We start from the raw sequence: 27428 nt of genomic DNA, 5'->3' as shown, positions 1-27428 counted from the left end.
CAGCCAGATGCCCAGCAGAGTCACACACTTAAGTGCCACCACCCAAGAGTGCTACATACTGAAACCCATTAACACAGACACTAACGGTGCTTTTCAACCGCCTTACGCAAACCATACCACGAACTAACGGGCTTTCCACTGCAAATTATCCAAGCGGTAAACACACTGACATGGCCCTACTTACCAGCATGACAAACTGAGCTGGTTGTGTCACCACCCTGAATGGTCAAAATGCAGGGAGATACCGGTGATCTGCATCAATATGCGTGGATTATCTGATGGATAAGGGCCATATTCTATATATTATTTATTATAAGTAGTATCGCACATCACGATGTATTGATGCGTCCCAGTAACTCGGAACTTGCAAATTTCCAACAACCTAAAAACAGTACTATAGAACAGCCGAATGGAATGGATTTGTAAGGCAAATACACACAAATACAACAATTCTGGAAATGCCGCAATACCTCCCGGGATGACCTGACGAGCCTGGCTTATTGGGCACAAAGTAAGGCAGAGGTGACGTGCCACACCATGACGTTCTATTAACAGACAAATTTGTAAAGGCCGAAGAGGTCAGTCAGCGCACTGGGAACACGGACCCTTGCCATAAAGTAATGCACGTCAGCATATTTGATCACTAATCCTCCTCAACCTCTCAAACAATAAGTGTAGCCTGTGTGTAACCTCAGCTTAAGCCTTTTACATCAGACAACGGCGGGTTGCCACCCACAGATCCGGCAGTCCGCTCTCTGGAAACCGCTTGATAATAGCTTTAAATGAACTGCGCTCAGATGGGATAAAGCATCCCTAGGCTTCAGCAAAGCCACAAGTGAGCGTTTAGGACGAACGTCCAGCAGGAAATTACGGAGGCCGATAACTTCAGGATTTGTTTCGGTTTAAGGCAAAAGAGAACTCTGAGGGAAGGGAGAGCGTGAGGGGCTTTGAAAAATTCTGCAACCGTCCCCCACTGGGAGGGTGCCAGCTCAGCAGAATTCGCGGCACAAGACTTCCCCCGTGGGAGAGGTTGTGCCTGTGGCTTCTTTTGAAGGGCAGCTCTTTATTGCCTGGGCTGTGGCTTCAACTGGTCTAAAGGTAACAGAGGGGAACCGGGCCTTGATCCCCTAGGGGTGATGCTTACTGCTGAGGAGGCCTCTTCAGATGCCCCGCCGCTGCTCTGGGACAGTCTGATAAAATATGAAATTCCCAAATTTCATGTAACTGTGTCACATGTTTACACACCCACCCCGCTACCACAGTGGTGAGATTCCTGCTGTTTCATCTAATAATCTAGAGAGAAACACAGATGCTAACTTGGCCAAAATTCTGCCACAAACACATTTAAATACCTTCATCTTCATCAAGAGCATTCAAGAAAAAGGTATGAGAATACTGACGCACATTACACATAAATTTTTTTATAAAAAGTTTTTCATAAGCATATATCACATTACGTAGAATGCTTACCAGTTATGTGCACTGCTGCATGTAAGCATCTCTTCAGAAGAGTGCGCTATGCATTAATGTGAACACAAAGACACAGAAAGAAATCAAAGTATCACAGCTTCTCATATCACTCCTAATTCAGGCACAATTTTGCATTTATGCTTCCTTTGCTATACATGCTCAGACGCCTGTATATTGCCTACTGTTTCTGAAAGGCCAGTAATAGCACTACAGCAATTTCAAAACTTACTCCCAGGTAGAACAGCAGTCATTTATTCATCCCTGTGGAAACTGGATAGTTTGTACATTTCCTATCTTGCTCTCCACAACAGACACATGCACACAGGTAGGCCGATAAGTTATGGTGTTGCTTGGGGTTACTGGCCTTTCCCAACCCAACTATTTGGAATACCTTGCTGACTATGGGATTTGAACACACAACCTTCTGGACACAGGACGACGTAGGAAATTTTAAAAAAGTATTAGAGGGGGCAAGTTTTGCTTCCAAAAAATGGGAGCATTAAAATTTTAGGGGCACTTTTTAAAAATAGAAAGTAATGCATAAAGTTTGTTTTTAATGGGAAATATGCTCAGATTGAAATGCATAATCAACAACTTTAGCCAACATGAGTAAATAAAAAGCATACTTCTTTTTAGAAATTTTTGATTGTCTATTCAAAATATTTGGGAAAAGGCCGTGTCTTGCAATGGTAAATGCAAACCAATCCCTTTAACAAAATAAAACAATTACAATGTGTCAATATTGTTAACCTGTGAGCTGTTTGGCAATGTTTTAAAACGAAATAAAACAAGTACCAAAACAAGTGCTATTCTTTGCCCCCATCAACTACCCATGAAACGCTAACTGAACAGTTTGATTTTAGCTGTGAATTCTGGGAGTGTGTTCAATGTCACGACTGAAGCTCTCACGCTGTTCACAACCAGGAAGGTATACTATTGGTTTTAACACACAATAAAAGATATCGATTTGATGTCATGTATCTTGTTTTGAAAATATATCGGTATACAGAGAAAAGTCGATATACCGGCTAGCCCGAGACGACGATAAAAGCTGTTGAAGGGGGGTAGGGAAGCCATGGGTAAGCAGACGATCCACAGTCACGCCCCCGAGAGAGATCGGCTTTTGTTTTTTGATGAAACCTTTTATTTTTCGATAAAGGCAATCTTAACAGCGTTACATAGTACGAGGTAGTTAGCTGAATGATACATAAAATTATGTAATGTGAGCAATAGTCCGGTTTGTACGAGTATGTTACAGATGAAAATGGAAATTAAATTAAATTAAATTAAAAATAAAAATGGCTTAGTGTAACTGTGCATTTTTCCCCCCTCATGAAGTCTTGGGGGCAATTTTTACCCCTAGATCATGGTTTTTAGGAGCATTCAGATTTCTTGTACCATTTTTGCCCTCGTTAATTTCCGACAATGATATAGGGTCAGATGCCTAACACACCAAGCAACAAACTGCCCCAAATACAAATTAAACAGAACAGCACAGAGAACATTAAACAAATTGTCTGAACAATTCAACAGGAACACAAAATTTGCTTAAAAAAAAAATTTTAAATAAAAAATTTGAGGGGGAACATTTTGACCTAAAAACTACCTCCTGTTTGGCTGTGACATTTCATACAATTTATTTATGTTAATAAAAACTCAATTTATCGTCTAAAATAATGTTCTATTCACTGAGCCACCACACCACCCACTACAATGTAACAGACATAGAGGGTGAACATCATCACCCAAAAGTACACAAATAAAGGAGCTACAAAGGAGGAGTGCTACCCTTTCCCTTTAGAACAGATTCAGTCCTTTGTGGAACGCTGTAACAGATGTCATGAATTGTCTGTAGTGAGATACTGAGGGGGGGGGGGGGGTCTTCAATTCCTTGGGGAATGAAGGTGGAATCAACATCACAATCTATGTTCTATAAAGGTTCAGTGATGCTTAGATCCTGGTCTTCATGAAACCTTTACTGAACCTGATTAAGAGTATAAGAAACATTGAGAAGCCTGAGTTGGTGTCACAGGGCTGGTGGCAGTTCCTGTAAAATGGCCTCACATACCACAGCAGTTACTGGACCTAACGACTCCCATGAGAAACTGCCCATACCAACACACTGTGAGCTGAAGGCATCTTTGCGCTTTCTGCAAACATCAACCTGTCCACATGCAAGAAATGGGGACAATACATTATATTATCCTTTTTTTATGATATTCTGAGGTTCAGGTTTTGAGCTCCTCGCACCAAGTTATGCATTTCAGTGCAAAGGACTTTGATATAAATGGTTTCTGAACGGCAGTCCTGCTATATACAGTGCAGGTTTATGAAGTTCATGATGTACCATTTTTGTTGAATCTAGGTCACAGAGGTGCTCATGCAGTTCCAAAAAGTCTATCCTTCTGCTGCGTACAGAAGCCACACTGCTAAGTGTCCTTATGTCCCTGTCAGTATGCGAGCGCTCTTTGCTGATGCAGCTAGTCCGTGTTCGGCACAGGCCATTTATGTGACCGATGTATTTGCAATTACGGAGCTTATTATTGGGCTTCCTTGGAACTCTATTACTTACCTCATGTTGCTTTGAAAACTCACAAACCGCTGATTGTCAGACCTTTCATAGCTGACACATAGAGCTATTTGGTATTCAACATAATATGACTCACTGTCGCAGCTGTGTTTGTAATTGTGATTTAGTTGTGGTTTAGTCATTTATCATGCACCGTTTCTGGTATGTTGTCCATCCTTGTTGCATGTGTATAATGTGAATTAGAAAGAGCAATTACATTTTAAAATATAGCTCGTGCCAAGAACTATTTAACAGCAGCAAAACGAAACACTTCTTGGAAGGTCACATTATCAGATTCCTGCAATGGAAGACATTGCAGCGGCATAAATTTCATTATCACATATAATCACACATTACAATATGATGTGCTGCATGATTTCCGGTAGGAGTATCTGCTGAGAAGAGCATGTGGTATGAATGTTGGAGACAAAATTTCCATTGCGGTGGGATCATAGGCAACATGTACATCCACAGTTACACGTCTTGTCTTGCATTGTTCCCTAATATGAGGTATAATTAGGCTTCTGTGGCTCGAAGAATAAATGTATAGTATTAATGCAGATGGAGTGGCCTCATTTCAAAGTACATTTCCTAGAACATCCCAGTCTACATAACAGGCACCCCCACCCTCTGCCAACAGCACCAATCTGTGAGTCTCTAAGGCTGTGCTGCAGAGAGAAAACCACGCCATTCTTAAAACGAGAATAAGGACTGACCCACCAGTCTGGTGTCCACCCAACTTGCCACAAGTCTGCGGGATGTTCCTCAAAGCGGGCCTTAAATGGTTGGCTAAAGGCACATCAAAAAACCAAAACGAATGTCCATCTTCCAGCTGCACCTCCAGTATGTGGCTGTAAGCGAGCCACCATAGCGCGCGCGTGCGCGTGCGCACGCACGCACGCGCGCGCGCGCGCACGCACGCACGCACGCACGCACGCACGCACGCACGCACACACACACACACACACACACACACACACACACACACACACACACACACACACAGCGTTTCAGAGATGCTGATTCACCTCGGTGCGTGTTTTTAGACTGCAGGAGGAAAGCCCCGACCCCGGAGGTGAGGGAGGAGGAGCAACTGAGGTGAGAGGTGCCCTAATAATTTAATGCCAGAGGGAAGCCAACACCAGAATTAATTCACCGAATATGAAGGATTTTCAATAAGTGTTAAAATGAATTAGTACGACTTTCAAACGGTCCTGCAAATGGACACATCTACATCTGCAGACGACTTGGAGTGGTTCTGAGGGAAATTGGCAGAAAATGACAGATAAGTGGGTATAAACTTTTTAAATCCGGATAGACCAGATTTCCCCTGCCTTATAATCCCACCCCCCAAAACCCGTGTAAGTAGGCTTTAATACTCGCGTCCGCAGTTAATGACTAATGCAGTCCTACGGCACCCACAAAACAGGCTGGACAGGGTAAGAACTAGAAACATGTGCGGAACATTATGTAGCTGTTCATTCTCCCCTAACAGGCATCCTGAAATTGCCTGTCCTCCATGCTAAGTTCCATAATACAGCAGCAATGCAGTGAGCATGCGACACACCCTGGTGAGTATCCGCTATGGAGGAGCACCCGTGCACACACATGTGAAACACGACTGCACGTGGTGATCACAGTGCACAAGCACCATCTACTCAAGAGCATTCGGCCACAACCGCCTTGCAACAGCAGGCGAGACAGAGGCGAATACCAGTCCCAGGCCAGACCTATTCTGCATGTCATCAGGATACTCAAACCTGAACTGGTAACACAGGTAATACAGAACAAACATTAGCAGTGCTGGAGGGGCGGGGGGGGGGGGGAGCTGTAAGCTAACAGCCTTTGTCATACAAAGACAGAGCTGCCACCTTTCACAGAGACAGCATTCAGCCTCATTCTCACTGACCTACCAAACTGCCAGCCAAGAAAATCCAGTCCAGCACATCTACCAGACCAGAGACTCCAAAGTCCTACCTTTCTAAAACAAATGGTAGACCAACAAATTACATTTAAAAATTAAAATATGAGCTACTGTTTTTTGTTTTTTTTTTTTTTTAATGTCGGCCAGCACCATTAAATCCAAGGTTTCCAACCAAGTTCACAGCTTTCCGGCAAAAAACAAGCATTCTAAGGCATTTATAAATAAGATCCCTTTCTAAAGGAACTAGGCACCTTCATCAGCCCCTGCAAACTACCCCACATGCCAGCAGATATCCCTGTCCTGCGCAACTTCATCTACCATACAGCACATATATACGAGCAGCTGGACTTCCACAGACACGACCGCAAAACTGCATTAAGGGTGTAACAGCAGTAGCCATCTCTGTGTATATAAACCATTAGGACACTTAGCTGCAATTTGCTGTGGAGGTGGGGGGGGGGGGCTTCTGCGAGAGCCTGCGCCCTATCCCGTTATCGATGAGGCAGACGGCTTAGCTAGCCACTAGCCTCAGAGTGCTGCCCCAGCAAACAATCTATCCTGGGACGTCCCACTCAGAGCTCCAGCTTCTCTCTAAACCCCATCTGCAGAATCACCACGATCTATTAGGCCTCATGACCAAACCATTTCAAGCACTATGTCCGGCAAAAAGAGCTTACAGCACTTGCAGATAGAAACATCGGAGCACAATTACAGAATGACATTACAAACTGAAGCTACATTGGCAGTAGTATTTTTTTTTATTTTTATTTACATGCTTAACCTGCTTCCCTCTACAAAGAGGTTGGTAGAGGGATTTTGGCTACAGCTCAAATGTTCCATTACCCAGGAGGGAAAAAAAACTGCATTATTCCATTAACATGCATGTAAGATGGGGATGCATAAATTTTATTCTTCACATAGAACTGCAATTTCTGTGTTTCTTTAAGTTACTTTAATTTACAGTGCATGCACTTTCAGTCATGTGCTGGCATTAATACATTTATAAATTAACATTATTTTATGAGCCAAGTGAGAGACAGCATTAACAAGACCCCAAACAGATCTCATGAATGGAAAATAAAAAGCTATTGTACTTTGAAATGCCCACTTTTCCCTACGAACAGTGCTGACTCACCGGCAATTCATTACAGCAGGTATTAGCAGCACCTGTGGTTTTTTTGAAAATTCTGCAACCCATCTGTAATTCAGGATTTAGGTAACCGCCAACGTCAACAGCCTACAGTCCAGGCCGGTTCTGCTTCTAGCAAACATCCTAATGAATTAGGCCATAGTGGGGGGTTGATTATTAAATCATAGTATTAATGCAATCAAGTGTCTGAATTTCGTATGCAAGATCGGCTGTCTGGGGGGGCAAAAAAAAAAAAAAGGAAGTCTGTTTATTCACATGTTTATATGGCACAAGTGTCATTCTAGTAAGTAATAGTAATTACCTTTAATTCCCGTGAAGGTGAATTTCTATTCAGTTGGTAGAAAAGTGTCATATTTCATATGTAATATAAAAGGTCACTATTTAACAATGACCCAAAGAAATTTTTCATCAAGTGCGATTATAAACTGGACTCTGGTTCTGACAAAGCTCATTTCAGGCTTCATACAGACTACAGATAGCTGCTGCAGGCTTATTTGCGTCTGATCTTAGGAAGCTCCCACCTAAAATAATATTTAAAAACACCCTCTTTGCAACATTTAAGTCACAGCAATGCATCTGGGGGCTGGGGAGACAAATTAATAATAGTTAATGATGTGCGCAACACGGCTCATGGTATGATGCCTTACAGGGAGGAACGGCTGGCCGTTACGTGGGAAAAAGGAAGGGAAACTGCTGGCCAGTCAACAAGCTTTGGGTGTGTGTCTAAGCAAACAGACCCTTGAACAACCTCAACCTGTTTGCCAATGTGCTGCTCCAATCCAGCAAGGTGCAATACAGAAAAATGTTCACAGAGGCATCACTAAGCAGCGTCAATCTGGGGTATGTCTCCCAAAAGCTTGAGTTAGCAACTTACAAAGTTGAACTCATTCAGTTGCACGGTTCCAAATATCCAAGTTGCTAACGTAGGGGAAACGCATCCCAGCAAGACAAACGACAGCAAATGAAGACACATACGCCAACTACCATTAAATGCTACATTCTTCATGCAGCTGCAAATAAGCTTCGTCCCTCCTCCTCTTCTCCCTCTCAAAATTTTGTATGGCAGCATCTCACTGCTGACATCTGAAAGCCCCCTCCCGGGAAGCTTCAGCAGAATGACACACACAAAATATTATACCGTGAACATGAAGACTAGCACCTTACTTCCAAGCCCTGACACACAGGAAGCGACGTGGCTCTGTAGCAAGCTGACACACAAAAAGCATGCGCTGTTTGAGAAGGAAAGCTGGCCTGCGTGAGGTGCAGAGACATGCTGCACCCACGCAGCCCAAGCAAATTCCAGCGCAGGATTCACTGGGATGGGAATCCAGCACCTAATCTCTGTATCAGGTAGGATCTCATTGAGCTGATCAGCACACTATTTTACCCAGTGTGGGTTAACTGGACACCAACGCTTTGAGAACTTGACCAATCAGCTTCAATCCCCAAGCTGATAAATTATTTACAAACCCTTTCAGTGCACTCTGTTTGTCTATTATAGAAATAACAGGGCTAAATATTATAGGATGAACAAACTGGGAGAGATATTATGGAAAAACTGACTCCTATTGGCTACTGGTAATTAAGAGCACAAAAAGAGGAGACAAATGTGCCAGCATCAAATGACTTTTCCAATATTTCCAGTTTGTTTCAAATTTCTTAAATAGCTGTGAGAAGACCACCATCCCTTTCTAAAAGCCTCTTTCATTACACAAGCAAGCACTCAGCGTGGACAAATTAATATTGTGTTCCCCTATAGTCCATTGTTTCCCAGTCCAGTCCTTGGGGATCCACAGACTGTCCACGTTTTTGCTCCCTCCCAGCTTCCCTGAGGACCGGACTGGGAAAAGTTGCTCTAAACCAGGGTTATTCAAATCACGGTCCTCGAGGTCCAAGCACTGCTGGTTTTCCAGCCTTCCTTTACCTGTCAATCAGGTGTGAAGCCTCTGACCAATCAGAATCAGTAATTATTAAACAAACTACCTGGGAGAACTGCAAACAAGGCCTGGATTTGGAATTGAGTTCCAGATTTGAAGAACCCTGCTCTAAACAATAATCCATCCCTCAACAGCTGAGGTACCTCCAAGGTGAAGCGGCACCGTATTCAAGTGATTTTCATTCGAACCAATTAATGCCTCCTCACATTTAGTCACCAAGTTAAACTGCTTGCAGGACTTTCAGGAAGACAGACGACCTAAACTCATTTGTAACTGAAAGCTACTCAAGCAACACTGCAAATCAAAACACTGCTCAGTGGTTAATTTGCCAAGGCACCTTACCGTTTAGCAGAAGGCTGCGTGCGCACCTGCAATTAAAGAAGGAACCCAAAAGACGCGGCCACTGCAAAAAATGAGGTTCTCGGAAATGAAAGCAAAACTGCAAAAAGGGCAGGTTTCTCCTTAAGACGACCCAGCGAGACTCAGGCCAGCACCTCTACATACTAAATCATTCTGACTCCAGCTCAGGAACAGAGTGCGGACTTCAGCTGCAGCTGCTGCTGAAAACATCAAGGAACACAGTGAACTTCCCAGGAAGCCCAGCTATTTCTGATTCCACACTGTCCCCCATTTTTCACTCAGTTTCAGGTTAGTTAATGAGTCTGGTCACTTACATTCCTTTAAATCCATTTACTTTATATGTTTTATATTAGTAGTGCGGCACCTATTTAGCCACCGACCTCCTCCTAGTTCATTAAGTTCGGTACTTCAAACATGAAGGATTCATCCCTTTCAGCTCCACATCACTGTCCTCCATTTTACCTTTCCACACAATTTCATTACTTTTAATGATGCCAACAAGAGATCTATCAGTTCTGCTCTTTTTTCGATCAGTACTTGCTTATGTTACGCTCATCAATGTTTTGCCGTAGCAGCATGAATCTGAACAATTACTGAAACCGTCTCCCATTGTTCAGATCTTCCTCCCTCAGTCGTTTTTATTTAGGCTCAACATGGAGTAAACTGACTGGCTGGCATCTACATTTTAGTCTTTTATCATCCGTATATAATATTATTAAGCTCAGCAAACTGAGCTGTAACCTAAAGGCCATTCGGCTGGTGGGCACCATAAGACAGACAGGCTGAATGAACCGCCAAACTGCTGCAATATTCCACTTGGGTCACCACAGTCATACTAATTTACAACGTTAAATTCAGAAAGCTTTTCAGAAGTTAGTCATATGGAAAATACACAATTTCCTCTCAAACTTTTTCAAGAGCATAAAATTCCTTTACGTGAGTATTTACAATATCCGCAGGGCAACAAGTTAAAGAAGATTGTGTTCTGAACGCAAAAACCTCATATGACACATTCGTTGCAGACACCAGAGGAAGCCACATCATACATTACTTTTAGCCAAAATCCCTGCCTTTCTGCAAAAATACTATAGCGACATTGTAATACCACAGCACAAAAATCCACACACAGGATATGCAGAGCTTCACTAATGACTCGATCCTTAGGAAGGCCAGGAAGTGAAAACCCGGATGAAAAATATTTTAAAATGTTAAATGACTAACAGACAAGAGTTTAATGAGGTTTTAGGAGTCTGTGTTGGATGTGGCGGTGAGCAACACGGGGGGCTCTCAAGGAACTATCCCCCCTACTGTCCCCTTCAGTGGTGGTGCTTCCACTCTGATTTTACTCATTTTGAAGAAGAGAAACTTTATGGAAGACATTTTTTTTTTTTTTAAAAAAAAGACCTCAACCATTGGCAAAGTATTCATGCCCGATGAGGTAGTTTTTGTAGTGAGTTGAGAAAGTAGTAATTTGCTAAACTGCAAAGAAAATAGAAATTGTAAATTAGTAGATACCAGCAGATAAAAATAAAAATTTCTAACTCGTCAACCTGCACTTTATTTCCTTCAAAAACAGAACTGAAATTATCCATTGATATGCAGAGATTTTTCCAATGGCCAGAACTATTGATCAATTTCACCATAATTTTCCCATAGATGCCTACAAAAAAACCACAGCAACCAAAAAAAAAAAAAAAAAAAAACCCTGCATAAAATTTCAGGAGATTTGTAGCAAAGCCCACAATTAATGGTAGAAACCATCGAAATGAAAATGAGGTGCCTACTCATCGGGTCACTGGGGACCCCAACCACCATATTTCAAAAACCATTAAAGAAAATCAAAGATTATTTGGTATATAAAAAAAGACTTATTAAATCTAACCTGGGCCAATTTTCAATTTTTACCTGCCTGTATATAGTAGGAGATATATAGCGCATCAAGTGCTTAACATTAAATTGTAAACTTTCCTGGTTGATTAAAAGCATGCTCCATGTCACAGCATAAAACATGGATCTTAATCTCGCGGGATGATAAATGGCAAGTATTATTCACAATGAGGAGCCCCTGAGACCGCTGTAGCTAGTGGAGGACTACAAAGACCTGGGACTCTACATGAACAGCAGACTGGACTGGGCAGGAGGAGGTGCAGCACAGCTCAGGCCACAGCAGAATACTTTATGAGGAGGCTCATGTCCTTTCATGCTGAAGACATTTTTCCCGTTCACAGATGCTGGTGTAACTCTCTACCCTGTAACTCGAGGAAGAAAGATCAGTTCAGCTGATGCCAAAAGTCTGAACTAGGAGTTGGCGATATGGGAGAAATATATCACGATATTTTTTAAGGCAGGATCACGAGCCACGATCTTATCACAAATTCTATTTCATCTTGTTTTTCAAAATAATTTTGCAAGTTACTGCATAGTACAACTAAACTTATTCCATTATTTAAAAAATATAGCCCTGTAAGGCAACGAAAACTAAAAGAAAAAAATAGCAGAACTCTTTCAGGTGTTTTCTTTTGAGGTGGTTAAAAAGGATTGTCAAGTTGCCATCCGACTTGCGTACCTTACCTTTGCAAATTACTACTGTTTGCACCTTGTCTCTTTTGGAAAATCCCAACAAGTTCCGTATTACCAATGTCAAATTGTTTATTGACCAACTCCTCTTTGTCATTCACGCCAATACATCGCCAAATAGGGAATGTGTTGCATGTTGAGTAGGGCTGGGCGATATGACCTCAAATCATGATTGATTGAACAGACGGGTTACCGCAAGGCAAAGTAGGCATGTAAAAATAAATAACCATAATTTAATTTTTTCTCCATATGTATAAAAAGACCCTAAATGAACACTGAAAGTGGACTACTTCATTACTATAAGAGGTAATGCACTGATTACAGTGCACTGCTGCACCCACCACATGACGAACCACCTCAGGGATGAGAACCTGAGTGCAGCCATGTGGCGGGTGATACTTCAGCACCACACTAGTCCGAACGGAACAGTGTGAGTTTTTCCGGTGGCTGGAGTGTCAATCCTGCCACCAACCCCCCAATTTAAGTTGGAGGACCTGCTTGCAAGGTTGGATGTAGATTGACGTGATACCGAGACGAAACAATTGCAGGTTAAGGGCCTTGCTCAAGGGCCCAATGGAGTAGGATCACTCCTGGCATTCACGGGATTTGAACCAGCAACTTTTCAATTGCTAGCACAGATCCCTAGCCTCAGAGTCACCACTCTGACCCAGATAACGATAAGCGAATTATTTAAACAGTATTTGTACAGGAATTATTGTGTCCCAAGCTTTTTGATCCATATAAGCCATTGATCATTATAACCATGATCACTGTAAGCAGCTTCCATTGTATTCTAAATATCGCTAGTGCTGAAATTGGTCTGTTGAAACAGATTTGGCTGACAAAACAGCTTTAGATGCATGTATGAGCCATAAAACTGCAACTGATAGAATTTGCACTGTAGTGCGAAACTAACGATATCTCAGTAAGGGCAGGTCGTGGAGACATTTTAATTGTTCCCGATCTAATATCATCACATTGCACACCCCTGGCATGAAAAACCTGAACCCCTTACAGAGATACCTTTAGTCACTGGCTCACCCCACCACGGCGTGCTAAGTACGACTGCTGGTTTTTCCAGCCAACTGCCATCAGGCAATACAATGCCCCCCCCCCCCATGTGCCTCTCTCACACCAGACAACACATTCATGGACAGCAATTAAAATACAGTTAAGTAGTCTGTTGCTGTCTATCTACCCGATAAGTACATCCATTAACTTGTATCGTTCTGCTTATTCATTTTGATACAACCTTCTCTACACCATGTATTTCTCTCCCCACTGTATGTATATCCATACTTTGCTACTAGACACAAGCAGATTTCCCCTTAGCATCGATAGTTTGTCTATATAAAAGGGCAAACGCCAATAAAAGAGTCAAGGTTCAATGCAGGTTTAATGCAGGGGTGGCCAACCTCATCCGCAAAGGACCAGTGTGTATGCAGGTTTTTGGGATAACCTATAGGTCAGCTGTTCAAACCCAGGTGTCAGGACTCTAATTAGTAATCTAATTAGGGAGATGCAATGAAATCCTGCATACACAGCGGCCCTTTCTGGATAAGACTGGCCAGCCCTGGATTAATGAAATTCTGATTTAGCATACTGTAACTGGGTTTCACATGTTCCATAATAGCAAACTCAAAAAAAAAAAAAAAAAAAAACCCCAAAACCAACCAAGAGAAAACAAAACCCATCAATTTGAGCTTTCGCAACTGTACACAGTAAAAATACAAAAGCAATTGGGAAGTTCCAAAATTAAATCGAGGGGTTTTAAAAAACATCTTTTACAGTTCATTAATTGGAAAACAGTACAACGAAATGTGCATTTCATTAGTGGCTGCAAGAGGATGGGAGGTCACTGTGGGCAGCCAATGCTTAGCGATAGAATTTGGGAACCGGCACTCTGTATGTCATCCAGGCTTCTCTAAGCAGCAATCCCTCACACACTCAAGCGTTTCCACAGCACTGAACAAACTCCTGCAGAAGCCGAGCTACAGTATCTAATACCACACTGATGTAGAGTCCATGGAGACACCCAGGCTAATAAGCTAATTAACTTTGGCCACAGCAGTCCTATTCTTCTACCACAGCCCAATCAAAACAAAGAACAATTATTCTGCTGATGGCCATTTATTTTATGAAATAATTATCGAAGCACTAACAACCAAGCGACTGATGGCCTAACAACCAAGTGACTGATGGCGTGTACCTTAAAGCACTCCATAAACTGCCATAATTTCAAATCTTGCAGCTCTCTTAGATCTAAACACTGACCCCTTTAAAGCATCTAAAGACAACTACAGCACTGAGAAATAATTAAATGCCACATAGTTAACCTACAGTCCCATAATTACCCTTTAGGTCCCAAAGCTACAGAGTAGCATCTACTGATGTTATGTGCATACACTGAACAGAGCTAAAATTATTCCCAAATCTAGCAGACTGAAAAATGATGGGATGCCAGTATCCTAAGGAGGCTTGAAAAGTCAATAACGGAGACCCGTCAGAAGACACTGCAGATCCAGCTCTCCTTTCCACACCAGACACTTAGACAAGATGCAGCAACTTTGCATCCAGGAAACACACACTCTGCGTTTATCCATGTGTGGTGATGCTGCCGTGTCCCCTTTCTGAAAGGGCTGGTAAATTCTTGCTCAGTTTCATTTCTCAAAACTCAGAGACTAGGGCACTTGCACTTGTGGCAGATTTATGCAACTAGTTTTCATTACAGTGGAAGTTCAATTTGCTAAATACAATTATAAGTCTGGGCCTGAACGTCGCCTTCTAATCAATTTTAAATAACACTTGAGATCGGCGACTTGACATGACCTGAACACTGTGACTTGGGGCTCAGTCACAACAACCTGGGACTCAACTGAGATCTTCATTAAAGAAACTCATTTGTGACTCAACTCCATGCCAGGAACTCTATTCTTCACCTAACAAAATACTTATTAACCTTTCCGCCTTTGTTACTGCACCAGTGCACCGTCAGAAGCCTCCCTTGCTAACTCCTGGAGAACTAGCATAAAGCGTACTATTTGGGGGAAAAAATTTGACTTAATTATGCTCAGCTATAAAATACAAAAAATCAACTGGACCTGAATATTGTAATATTCATATGGGAAGGAAGCGTGGTGTTATAAAATACAAGCGAGTTGTGACTATGCTCTAATTATGTCTACGAGCAGCAAACAGTGCCATGCAGTGTAATTTGGTGAAAGTTGTATTATTCTGATGAAACATTCATTTTCAAATTTCTGGCTGAAATATTTTACCTTAAAAATTAAATTCTGGAGGCACAGTGGCTTAGAGATGAACAGTGTCACTTCACCTACAGCACTGGGTGTTCGAACCCTGTGTATAGAGTCTGTATCTTCTCCCAGTGTTTGCATAGGTTCTCTCCCAGTACTCAGATTTCCTCCCACTGGTTGCAGTTAAGCAAATTGGTGACTCAATTGCCTGTATTGAGCAACTGTGTGTGTTTAAGTGCATTCCAGGCAACAGAGAGTCCATCCAGAGCGTCCAGGTGCCCCGGACCCTTCCTAGGATGTGCTTGTGGCTTACTGGGATCCAGTACTCCAAATTATACACTACCGAACAATTAATACATATTATTGCAACAGTTATTTTTTCTGCCTCAAAGAAAACTAGTACTTCATTTCTTAATTTCATTCCAAAGAAAGGCCTCCGATATAACGCAGGTGAAATAAATTTAGAGGATTAGAAATAGGAATATATTCCGTACTACACAAAACATAAGTCTCAGAATTAAGTCAAAGCAAATCGGGCCAGAGCACTTGAACTGTATCTCTGAATAGTGGAGCTTAGTAAACAACTTCGCAGCTCGAAAATAAACCTTTGAACCCAGCGGGAAAATGTTCCACGCTTAGAAAAAGTGAGCAAGATTAATCATTAACACTTTAATGAATGATTATTGGAGAAACATACTACGAAATGTCCTACTGACAATTCTACTTTAGCGAGACGCTCTTTCACCGAAAACAAATGGCTTACTTTTCAAAAGTAAATGAATTAGAATAAAAACACAGAAACCTTTCTATACCCAACCCAGGCAGTAGTGGGTTGCCCTGTAAGAAGCAGGACTGGTTTAAAAAGTGATCATCTGGCCATAACAATACAATAATACTTTACTGTTGGGGCAATGAATATGACACCCAAAGAATTCAGTACATAAGACTATAAATGAAGCAACAGTCACGAGGAAGGGGACAACCAGCACAGGTTGCCAGTTGCACACAGTCACACTGCAGAATATCCACCTGAACAGCATTTTGGGCTGCAGAAGGAAACCAGTGGAAATACATTTAAATGTGGGAAAAACATTTAAGATCCATAAAACAAATTAATCAAATCTTCTGTTAAATTACACCTTCATATGCAGGATACAAAACATTACAGATGCACAATATATTGGTTAAGAGCTGGTACTGGCTGGGGGGGGGGGGAAATCAAGATAATCAGTACCGGTCTGATGTGAGATTCTTGGGCAATATTACTTGCCAAATGGGTATATTTGGGTATGGATGGTAAGGCTATGTATCTACCAATACTGTGAGTCTACCATGCCTGTTTAGGAGGGCAGGAAGGGTTGGGGGCTTTGGTCTTTACCAAGGTTGAAACCAAACCCATACCCTTGTTGCTGGCATATTAAAAATGTTGTCAATATTCAAAGTTAGTGCATGAGCTAAAGACATTATTACTAAAATCGAAATGACTGCATTGGACATCAGTCATTTTCCATAGTGGGGGATGAAGGATTTCATTGGCTCATTGACCACTGAAGTTGCCACTTTCAATCTGACGTATGGGACCCCACACCCCCTGACGGTTCAAGACCATAAAATCTGGCAAGGTGGGGAAATCTGACAATAAACCTTGATGAACAAGGGGGTCAATCACACAGTCCAAAAACAGCAAATATCTCATCCAATACTGGTTCAAAACAGGACACAGCATTTCATTTTACAATATCCGACAAAATAAGGGATGGCTGGCAAGGAACAACTTTTGAGATGGTTTTTGTACAGGGCTGTGACATGTTTTTAATTCAATATTAAATCTGGCCTGCAGATCACCATTTAGTTTTCAACAGAATAAAAACAATGATATAATGTCATTCAGCCAATCTGGCAAGCCCAAGTGGCTCAGAGGTTAGCGATATCAGTGATATTAGACAAAAAATATATAGGCTATCGCTATCTGTCAAAATTTCCATATCGCTGCACCATTACAAGATATTCATATCCTCTTTACTCAAAGATCATGCACAGTTTCAGAAGGTAACCATGTTTCACAACCAAACCAAATCATTAGTGTAACGTTCTATGAATATAATAAACTTACAAGCAACTAAAAGCAGAACTAATATTTGTTAGCTGTTACACAAATGATATTACATTCTCTGCCAGCAAGTGGCCTATTACAAAAATCACATAAATTAATACATATTAGGTGGTTGTGACATTAAATGTGTGCATATAACGCCTGAGGAATAACTTGGTAAAACATGGTGATTTTAGAGTCTAACTGTAAATCCAAGTGCATAACATTAGTTTGTCCTAAATATTAAGTAAAAAAAAATCTGGCTCGCATACATTCAGTAACCTAAATACTTTATTTTGCTCTTTAATTTTCTACAGCCCTGTTTGTCTTTAGAAGTATACTCAAAGCCCATGCCACGAGCAGCTCTGTCTGCCTGCCTTGTGTATATCAGTGAGATAGGGTCTGTTTATGATGCGAGTGATAACGGTATAGCTTTTCAAACAAGAAAATTTGAATTACGACAACAGTCTATAACTACGAACATTTAGCTGACGTTGCTCTGACTTCTTTGGTTAGTGCACTACGTCATTGCAAAGGCAGAAATATCTGACAAAGCAAAGGGTGATTTACTGAAATTCCTGCCACAAGGCCTTCTAACAGGGTTCACTCAGCGTAACTGACACACATTATAAATTTTCTAAAATTTTGTTTTTCCTTAAACAGATACCTTACAAAAAAGGAATTAAAAAACAAACCTTCTCACTTCTCTTTCAGTGGTAAAAACCTAATTAGGAAACAGTCCACTATACTGCCACTAATATGAAACGTGTGATGCATTATGGGATTATGGGCTGGACAATATGATGATACATAAGCAAAATCTCAAGTTGCAACAGCACAGTACTTCATCTCATATAGTCGCCAAAAATAAGGATTTACTGGAATCCTTAGTACCGCGTTGTGTAGGATCAACACTGCCCATGCTAATTACTGAAAGGAAAGAGCAACCTACATTTCCTGCCATGTTTTAAAAGCAAGACACTCCCCTCTCTGAGGTTACGTGCATGAGCAGATCAGAGCAAAACTACATTAGCTATCCAGACACACAAAACGTTAGGTTTGGTCATCTGCACTTTAATAGTGGTCAAACGCATTTCACAGTCAAATCAAAGGGCTAGTCAAATATTCCCCAGAAATCTATTTTTAAATGCCAGATTTGTAGTCAAATTTACATCTGATAGCCATATCAGGAAGAAATTAATTCCAACCACTAAGATGTAGTATACGCTGAACCAGGTATACAAATGCGGTTTCCGCCTCATATAGATATTATGTAATTTGTCTCGTAGATAATTAAATCCACGCTCATCAGGTAGCGGGCCAGTTTAATGCATGTGTGTGACTGTGAGGCGCATCATGCGGAGTTAACGTGATTTATGTGCGTATGCATTGAAACAGACGATCCCTGCCTGCTTAAACAGAACAGCGATGGAATTAATCAAAGTGTTGCTACTACCATTGCTGAATAATGTAATACTTCATGGAGTGCACGGGAACAGACAGACAATATGAAATAGCTGCGCGCGGCGTATTAGATATCCAACTACAGGGCCATTAACCTGCCGCTCGAAAACTTATGCAACCATATTTTAACTGCGCTGGATATGGGGGAGCAATACATAACGATCTTGTGCATCATTTTAACAAGTGTCACCGGGAAGACTCGCATCCCACATCCTTCAGACTGCCACAGTAGTTACACCTGTGTCGCCCAGTCTTGTTCATGTCAGAAATCCCCCCGGCGCAACATGTCGCTCCGCATCCAATATACTGGGGCAGGCCAGGTATTTATAACCAGGTATAAATTAACTATTTGCTAGCAGCTCGCCTGCCTTCATATATTATGCCAGATGCCAAGTTCTAGCTAAACGTCTTCAGCTGCTCCAAACAGATGACGTTTTTTTTCTTTCCATAATGCAAACAAGATTTTAACGCAATACACCTACATGCTTTGCGCCTCCTTTTAAACATGCACGTTGGATCGGAGCTTGCCGTGTAGCCTGTGATAATTAAAGCTACATCGGTCCGTCGCGAAAATTAGCCGGCAGGCTAGTCAACGTTAGCAGGCTAACGTCGCCTTTCGGGGGACTCATGAAGCGCACCGAGGCTAACGCTAGACGTGCGGGCGGGGACGGTCACCGTACCCAGCAGAAGCAGCTTCAGCTCCCTCCTGGAGTCCCGCTTGTCTCGGCGGAGCTGCTTATCGATCTCGGCGTTGATCCGCTTCGACTCCTTCGCCTCTTCGCTCAGGCAGCAAGCCATCATGGACTCTAAAGTCATCCCCCCGCCCGTTTTTAGGGAGCCCGTTTATATCGGGGCGTACTGCACACCGCTTACTTTTTTTTAATGTCCCCGGTCCCCGCTGCAAACCGGGGGTGGGAGATAAAGGGGGCTGGAGGGGGGCCGAGCGGCAGACGAGAATGGAGGGGAGCGGGTCGCCTCCTGGTAACCAAGACCGCTCCGGCTTCAGCCCCGTACTGAGTGCAGCCGCCCGGCGGAGACCAGGGGAGGGGATACAAAAAAAAAAAAAAAAAAAAAAATCTGATGATTTTCGAGTGAATGAGGCTGCGGGCCTAAGGCGCCTGGATCTGTTACCCGGCTGTAATGTTCGGCCAGCAGACGCCACTTTCCCAGCGCTTCCCCGAAACCTTTACAGGCACATTTTCCCTCCGTCGCCTTCTGCTCCTGGCGCTCCGGTGCCGTGTGGGTTTATTATTATTATTTTCCCCTCACAAGCCCGAGTCCTGGAGGCTGCGGGAGACGGTGGTCCGCTGCCACATCCGCGCCGTTTCCCCGGCTTTTAAAAACGAGCCGCCCCAGAACCGAGCCCGAAATGCGCGAGGAAAGCGCCCGTCGCGCTGCCCATTAGCTGCGCGCGCTTAGCGGCGAACTACACAAAAGCGCCGTCGACATTGTACAAAATGTTACGCTATATTGCAGGAAAACCTGCCTTTTCCCTTTCGGTATTAAGATATAAGCTCGTTATCTAACTCTCTAGGTACCTAATTACGGAGACGGTGGGATCCACTCGCCGTAAATGTAGCCCTACGAGACTCCGGGAGTTAATGCCGCTACTGATGCTAGCTAGCCGGAGAAAAGCGACCTTTATCGGCTCGGAGAATGTTCAGCCTTTTAACGTTTCGCAGGTGATGGATCCCGTCCTCGTCTCAGCCCCGTGGTGAGGTGACCACAGGCAGACACAATGACTGGCAAGCGGAGGGCAAATGGAGGCTGGGGCCGCGGCGCGGAGACTGGGACGGAGCGGGGGCGGGATGCGCGCTCCCTCCGAGGGCGGATTTTACCAGAGCGTCAAGTTTGGTCGCAGAACTCCAGCTCTCAGATCCCAACCATCGTCTTTTCCGGGCGTGTCAGTCGTGTAGCTAAATTCCCACTAAATGTCTGCTAATTAACATGTCGGCTGATAGTATCAAACCGACATCACATGGTTCGGGTCGTCGAAGAAAACGCAATGAAGCAAAATGGACCACTGACTTGTTGTTGAGTCAGGGACCACAAAAAAGCAATAAATAAATATGTTTGCTGGGATTTTTACATATTCGTTTCTGCCAGAGAGTGCCTGTGAGGTTGATTAAAGTGCGATGAAAACCTGGAGTTACGGTGAAATGAAATAGCCATGAAATGGACTTGTTATTCAAAGTTATTGTTCATGTTTTCATTTATACCAGTGTCCTGTGCTAATTGAGATGATCTATTGCAATTACTGTATCCATGCTACAGACGCTTAATGTGCAGGGCAGAAAACAATTAGTTAACTAGTTGCCATTAATCTGGAAAAACCAGAATCCTGGCATATTAGTTTCCGAGGAGGGTCCTGTTTTTGTGCTCTTAATAATTAAGGTACTTAATATACATTGTTTTAGTCAAAATACCAACTGTACAAACTGTAGGTCATTAAGTGCAGGTTATGGTAGTAGAATACCAATGAAATGACACCTTCCATAATAGCAGCAATAACATAAGACCTACAAACCGGTCCTGTCGCTTCAGTTTTATATGTTGTGCGTTGACACTTCTTTGGAATGCGGTGGGCTGAGTTGCGTGACAAATTTCATAGCATTAAAAGGTGTGGTGATGATGTATCATTCTGGTCCCTGCTGGCTGGAAGTCATCAGTATCCTCAAAGATGGTTAGCGGCGCGGCTGTCCTGCATCACCCCTGCTGATAAATGGGTTTGATATTGCCTTGGTGTCAAGGCCAAATTTTATCACTATTGTTGGAACCTATTTACATTGGCACTAAAACAGTTCTTCTTATGAGTAAAACGGTGGAAAATGTTGTTCAAAGTCATTTTTCCTTTGCATATGCAAGCAAAAAGCAGAGTCCACATTGTTGGTAGTCCTTTTACATATTTACATGGTTTGTATGCCCTGTTCAGCTCTTTTAAGTTGCTATTTTAAACCCATCATGAGTAATTAAGTACCAAGAAAAACAACTCAAATCTGCGGGTCAGAGTTGAGTGTCTAGCAGTCCTTATTAAGACTATCGCTGAATCCCTACTTCAGTGACCATGTACAGGCCTGAAATGAATAGCTGAAACAGACAGACGGTGAAGCGAACTCTGAATGGTCAAAGTCTTTTCCAAACCTTGGGTTTCTGAATCGTGATGTGACAGGCAACAGGGCCATGAGACGAGTGGTAGCTCAAGCTTGGCTGAAAACATCAGCCAGGTGCTGCAAAGGAAAAATATGAATTTAAATTCCCAGGTTTTCCTCATTGTAGAATAAAAAGGGGGGGGGGTATAATTTTGTTATTGGTGCTTAGGTAGAAAGGAGCACCATGAGGAACCATGACTGCTTCTGCTGCTTCATTCTGTGCATCGTTGATTGACTTTCTTAATCTTTTTTTGTTTTGTTTTCAAATGATCCATCATTGACTACATTCTTGTTAAACAGAATTTGTTGTAAGTGTGAATATGGCATCCTCACAATACCACAAGCTATTAACTCACGGCATACGTTTCATTGTTTGGTCCTGCAGATCACGGCTTTCTTGAAATGCAGGTAAAATATGTTTTAATGAACATGTAAATGCTTGTTTAATAACAACATGGCAGTAATACCACACAGAATTCTCTGGTAACAACAAAACACTAAATAGAACTCCTTTTAAGAATAAACTCAATTGCTTAAAATATTGCATATTATAGAATAGAATAGTGATGCTTAATTTATTTTGCAATTTATTTATTTTGGCAAAACTGATTCTAGTATGTTTTTCAAATTACATCAAAAATTGAAACACAAGTTGGCGATTTTTTTTCTAAAGAATGGTATGCATTAAGATTAAAAAATGAAAATTAATATAACTACACGAGTCACAGATCACAAATATGTAGATACACACATGAGTGTCAGTTTAACATGACTGATAATGACTGGTTACCTGGATGCTTGATGCTGATGGCTGGATGCAGATGATTAAGTCAGAAGCCGAGCCCTAAATAGCCTCTCTTTACCAACTAATGCAAGCAAGATGTATGGCTTACATCCCTGGGTTAGTGGACATTGAGCTGGGGGCCAGATTGCCCCGGTGTGAGGCAGTACTACAAAAAATGGTTATGTTTGGGTTTTTCTGAAGTTGATACAGCTGACTTGAGTAGAGAATAATCCCAGTAGGCTGAGATATGACAGCATAATAAACAACCTGATGGCAGAGGATAAACCGAGAGAGACCTGAGACAGTCCTTATCAAATCATAGCACAGCATGCTTAATAAAGATGGCCACTCGCATTGTTAGGGTGATGACACTGACTGGCTGTCTCCCAAAACAGCTCTCTTGCCATGATTCACCTACCACAGACCTGGACAATTATTTTCTGTGAAGGACCAAATTCAAGCTTCACCATGTGAGCAGGGACCTTTTTTTAACGATTATCTTCATGCCCATGAAAGCTACAACAGATTTTCTAGATTTTTTAACGTACATTTTTTTTTGTAAAAGATCAACATTCTGAATCAGTTTTTACTTTTTCAAAAGGATCCTTTTTGCATATCCGGATGGAAGTAACAATTGTAATTGCAACTGTAAATGGGACTTGAACATAAAACCTTACCTTTTTTCATTTTAATGATCATGTAGGTAAGTAAAAATAGCCCTGGCTGGCTTTTGCCCAGGTCTCACCTCACCCCGTAAACTACGAGATGGAGTATATATTTTTAGACTAGAATTGCTACATATTTTTTATATCCTAATTCTGAGTAGATATATTATTCCAAAAAAAGCAGAGCACTGTCTGACATGTTCTTTGTGCTCGAAGCAGCTGTTAGCACAAAACCACCTTGAGAAAAATGAGTGAAGGTATGGAAGGGAATAATGTTTGTGAATTTCAATTTAAGGCTTTAAGGATGGGAAGCATATTAATTAGTTAATTTCTAATCTTAATTTCTAGTCATAGATACATGCTTTCACATTTAATATTCCAATTATTATTATTATTATTCACAATAATAATAATAATTGATGCTACACTGTGCCATTTATTTCAGTGAAACATTTCTTGAGGACAGTGTTTTTATTTCTTGTTAATATTCTTAGTGATTCTGTTAAGGGATGATACTAGGGAGCTGTGAATGTGGGTATTTTAGGTCTAATTTTACAGTTCAAACACATCAAAATGTCTGCCGTGTGATAAGAAGTATTGCTGAGCCAGTTGTGCAAATGATTTAAATTGTCGGCTGTGAATGAAATGTCAATAGACAGGGTGGTGTTTATTCCCCATTGGGGAAATTTGTGATCATCTGCAATAAGAATATTCTTGCTGTGTCAAATCGACACTGATAATAAGATCATGTACAGTTCTGATCTATGATAAGTGTGATTTCTGGGCAAATATTATAGAAAATATCACAGAGGGGACAGCTTTGCCCAGACAGACATCTCGGTCCCTTCATCCCCCCATCTTCTGTACAGCAGAGAATGTTCTCTGTTTTTTCACCAAAACTACAAGGCTTAATCTGACTCTGAGAATCGCTGATGAAAGAGTTAAAATGAAGTACAAATTAAGAGATGAACTGAATACATCTGAGATGCTTTGCTGAAGAAAATGTCAAATGCGTATCTGACATTCCAGAAAGATCGGGGTATTGGTACGAGTTACACACAAAATTTCATGGTAATGTCCAATAAATTAGCAGCTGTCAATGGCCAGGATTTACCATCTAATATAAACATATGCACTATGCAGCAAATATTTCTTCCACCCATCCAAGGATACAAGAAAGAGTTTCATATTGGGGGGAGGGACACAATTAATGAATTATTTAAAAGCAAAGGTCTATTTCTTGGGAAGGATGAATGAAGCCACATTTAAAATATGGGGGGGGGAGCACATTCTCCCCCCCCCCCCCCCCATCCCACCCATTGTCCCCTACGTACTTGTGCAACCATGCATCCATCCGTTTATCCATTCTTCTTATCCTAGTCTGGGTCAGTCTACAGCCCATCACAGCTAACAAGTATTTCAATATCTAAAATTTCAGAAACGCATATAATACATAGAACAAGGAGACCAAAAGGAAAGGAAAGGAAGTCCATGATGAGAGTGTATCCAACTAGCAGAAGAAGCCTTCCACTCTGATAGAGCAGCATCAGTCACGCATGGAGTAGCCTGGCTATGTAATCCCACCTTTGAACACAGGAGGGCAGAAGTACTCCGAAGAGAGCAGTGGGTAGGTCGAAGGCACATAGTAGGTTGGCAATAAGAAGATTACCAAGTGTCATTCAAGTATGAAATGGAGAAAAACTGACGTTAAATACCCAAATGATTAAATAAGGAGAGTGCTGGAAAAACCTGTGCACACAAAACCCTCCAAGGGGTGTTTTTGACATACAGATTGTAACATATCTCGCCCCTGCACCTGAAGATTCCTAGCTGCAGCACTACCATTCAGAGGCAAGGATGAAGGCTGATAGGTGAGAGGACTGCAAGAAGAGAAGTCATGTGACCTTAATGGGAGGTAGAGGTGCAAAATCAATTGAAGGTGAGTCATAAAGCCCAAGGATCCTCTGAATAAAGCATAATATTTTACATGTATTATTTAAAACTGTAAGGTGAAGACACAAATTGCAGTCTATACTTACACACAGTGAATAATTTATGCAAATAATTGCTATAATACACTGTATTCTAAGTGACTAAATGAAGGCAGAATAATGGCTGAAATGTGTTTCCCCTTTCAAGAGCTTCTATGTATTTCAGAAACAAATATCTGGGTACAACAACTACCTATTTTTATGAGAAACTATAAATACTTGTAAACATACAGTGTAAAAATTGAACAATATCTATCATTTACCACAGAACATGCAAGTTGGTCATTTCTGAAGGCTACATACTATTGTAAGTTGTAACCATGCAGCAAATTGTAGATCACAGACAAATCCTATACACACACACACATATGTATGATTATTCATTAATATCGGAAACTTTACAAGAAATAACATCAATTTACTTAGCTGCATTTTTGCAAACAAATGTTGCCATTAATCAGTAATTACCCTTAAATTGACAAGCTTATGCTTGACGACCATCATTATGATGCAAAAGAAGAATTCATTAAATAGGCAAGAGGCAGTTCTTGAGTTCTTGCCAGTACAGGCTTTTCATAACAGTCATAACATAATCAATCAGATAACACCTTGTGAATATCAGTAAAAATTACTTAATACCTGTGATTATTGTTGACCATGACAGTTAAACTATAATTGCAACAACACTGATTATGTCTTCTTTTTAACATACATTTTTAATATATCTTATGACAGTCAGAGTCACGGGGGGGGGGGGGAGTTTATCCTGGCCATAGGGCATAAAGCAGGGATACACCCAGAATGGGATTCCAGTCCACTGCAGAGCACATAGTCACACACTCACTCATACTATATGGGCAATTTAGAGGCACTAGTTAGCCTAACAGCATGTCCTTGGAATGAGGCATGAAACCTGAATACCTCAAAGAAACCCACACGACCGGGAGAACCTGCAAACGCCACCCTCACAGACAGCATTCAAATCCCCAGCCCTGGAGGGACGGGTAAAGTGCACTATCCACTGAGCCACCCACGTGACAGAGAGAACCTGCAAACGCCACCCTCACAGACAGCATGCAGATCCCCAGCCCCGGAGGGACGGGTAAAGTGCACTACCCACTGAGCCACCCATGTGACAGGGAGAACCTGCAAACGCCACGCTCACAGACAGCATGCAGATCCCCAGCCCCGGAGGGAAGGGTAAAGTGCACTATCCACTGAGCCACCCACGTGACAGGGAGAACCTGCAAACGCCACGCTCACAGACAGCATGCAGATCCCCAGCCCTGCAGGGACGGATAAAGTGCACTACCCACTGAGCCACCCACGTGACAGGGAGAACCTGCAAACGCCACGCTCACAGACAGCATGGAGATCCCCAGCCCCGGAGGGACGGGTAAAGTGCACTACCCACTGAGCCACCCACGTGACAGGGAGAACCTGCAAACGCCACGCTCACAGACAGCATGGAGATCCCCAGCCCCGGAGGGACGGGTAAAGTGCACTACCCACTGAGCCACCCACGTGACAGGGAGAACCTGCAAACGCCACACTCACAGACAGCATGCAGATCCCCAGCCCCGGAGGGACGGGTAAAGTGCACTACCCACTGAGCCACCCACGTGACAGGGAGAACCTGCAAACGCCACGCTCACAGACAGCATGCAGATCCCCAGCCCCGGAGGGACGGGTAAAGTGCACTACCCACTGAGCCACCCACGTGACAGGGAGAACCTGCAAACGCCACGCTCACAGACAGCATGCAGATCCCCAGCCCCGGAGGGACGGGTAAAGTGCACTACCCACTGAGCCACCCACGTGACAGGGAGAACCTGCAAACGCCACGCTCACAGACAGCATGCAGATCCCCAGCCCCGGAGGGACGGGTAAAGTGCACTACCCACTGAGCCACCCACGTGACAGGGAGAACCTGCAAACGCCACGCTCACAGACAGCATGCAGATCCCCAGCCCCGGAGGGACGGGTAAAGTGCACTACCCACTGAGCCACCCACGTGACAGGGAGAACCTGCAAACGCCACG

At 42.4% G+C, this 27428-nt stretch overlaps 1 protein-coding gene across 2 annotated transcripts in view; it reads right to left on the bottom strand.

Moving 5' to 3' along the window:
• Positions 1 to 20725, bottom strand: part of LOC111860249 (guanine nucleotide-binding protein subunit alpha-11) — a 42522-nt gene extending 21797 nt beyond the window's left edge. The window contains exon 1 of one of the 2 annotated variants that reach the window (XM_023843745.2): positions 20636 to 20725. Coding sequence is in view for 1 of the 2 variants with exons in the window: in XM_023843744.2 (XP_023699512.1) it covers positions 19478 to 19613 (136 nt within the window). In the remaining variant the exon portion in view is untranslated. The other variant, XM_023843744.2, reaches the window with a different exon arrangement.
• Between the last annotated feature and the right edge of the window lie 6703 nt (positions 20726 to 27428).

The sequence above is a fragment of the Paramormyrops kingsleyae genome, chromosome 15, assembly GCF_048594095.1.
Source record: "Paramormyrops kingsleyae isolate MSU_618 chromosome 15, PKINGS_0.4, whole genome shotgun sequence".
In the NCBI taxonomy this organism is placed as follows: Eukaryota; Metazoa; Chordata; class Actinopteri; order Osteoglossiformes; family Mormyridae; genus Paramormyrops; species Paramormyrops kingsleyae.
The sequence above is the reverse complement of the archived record's forward strand: the minus strand, read 5'-3'. Positions and strand labels throughout refer to the sequence as shown.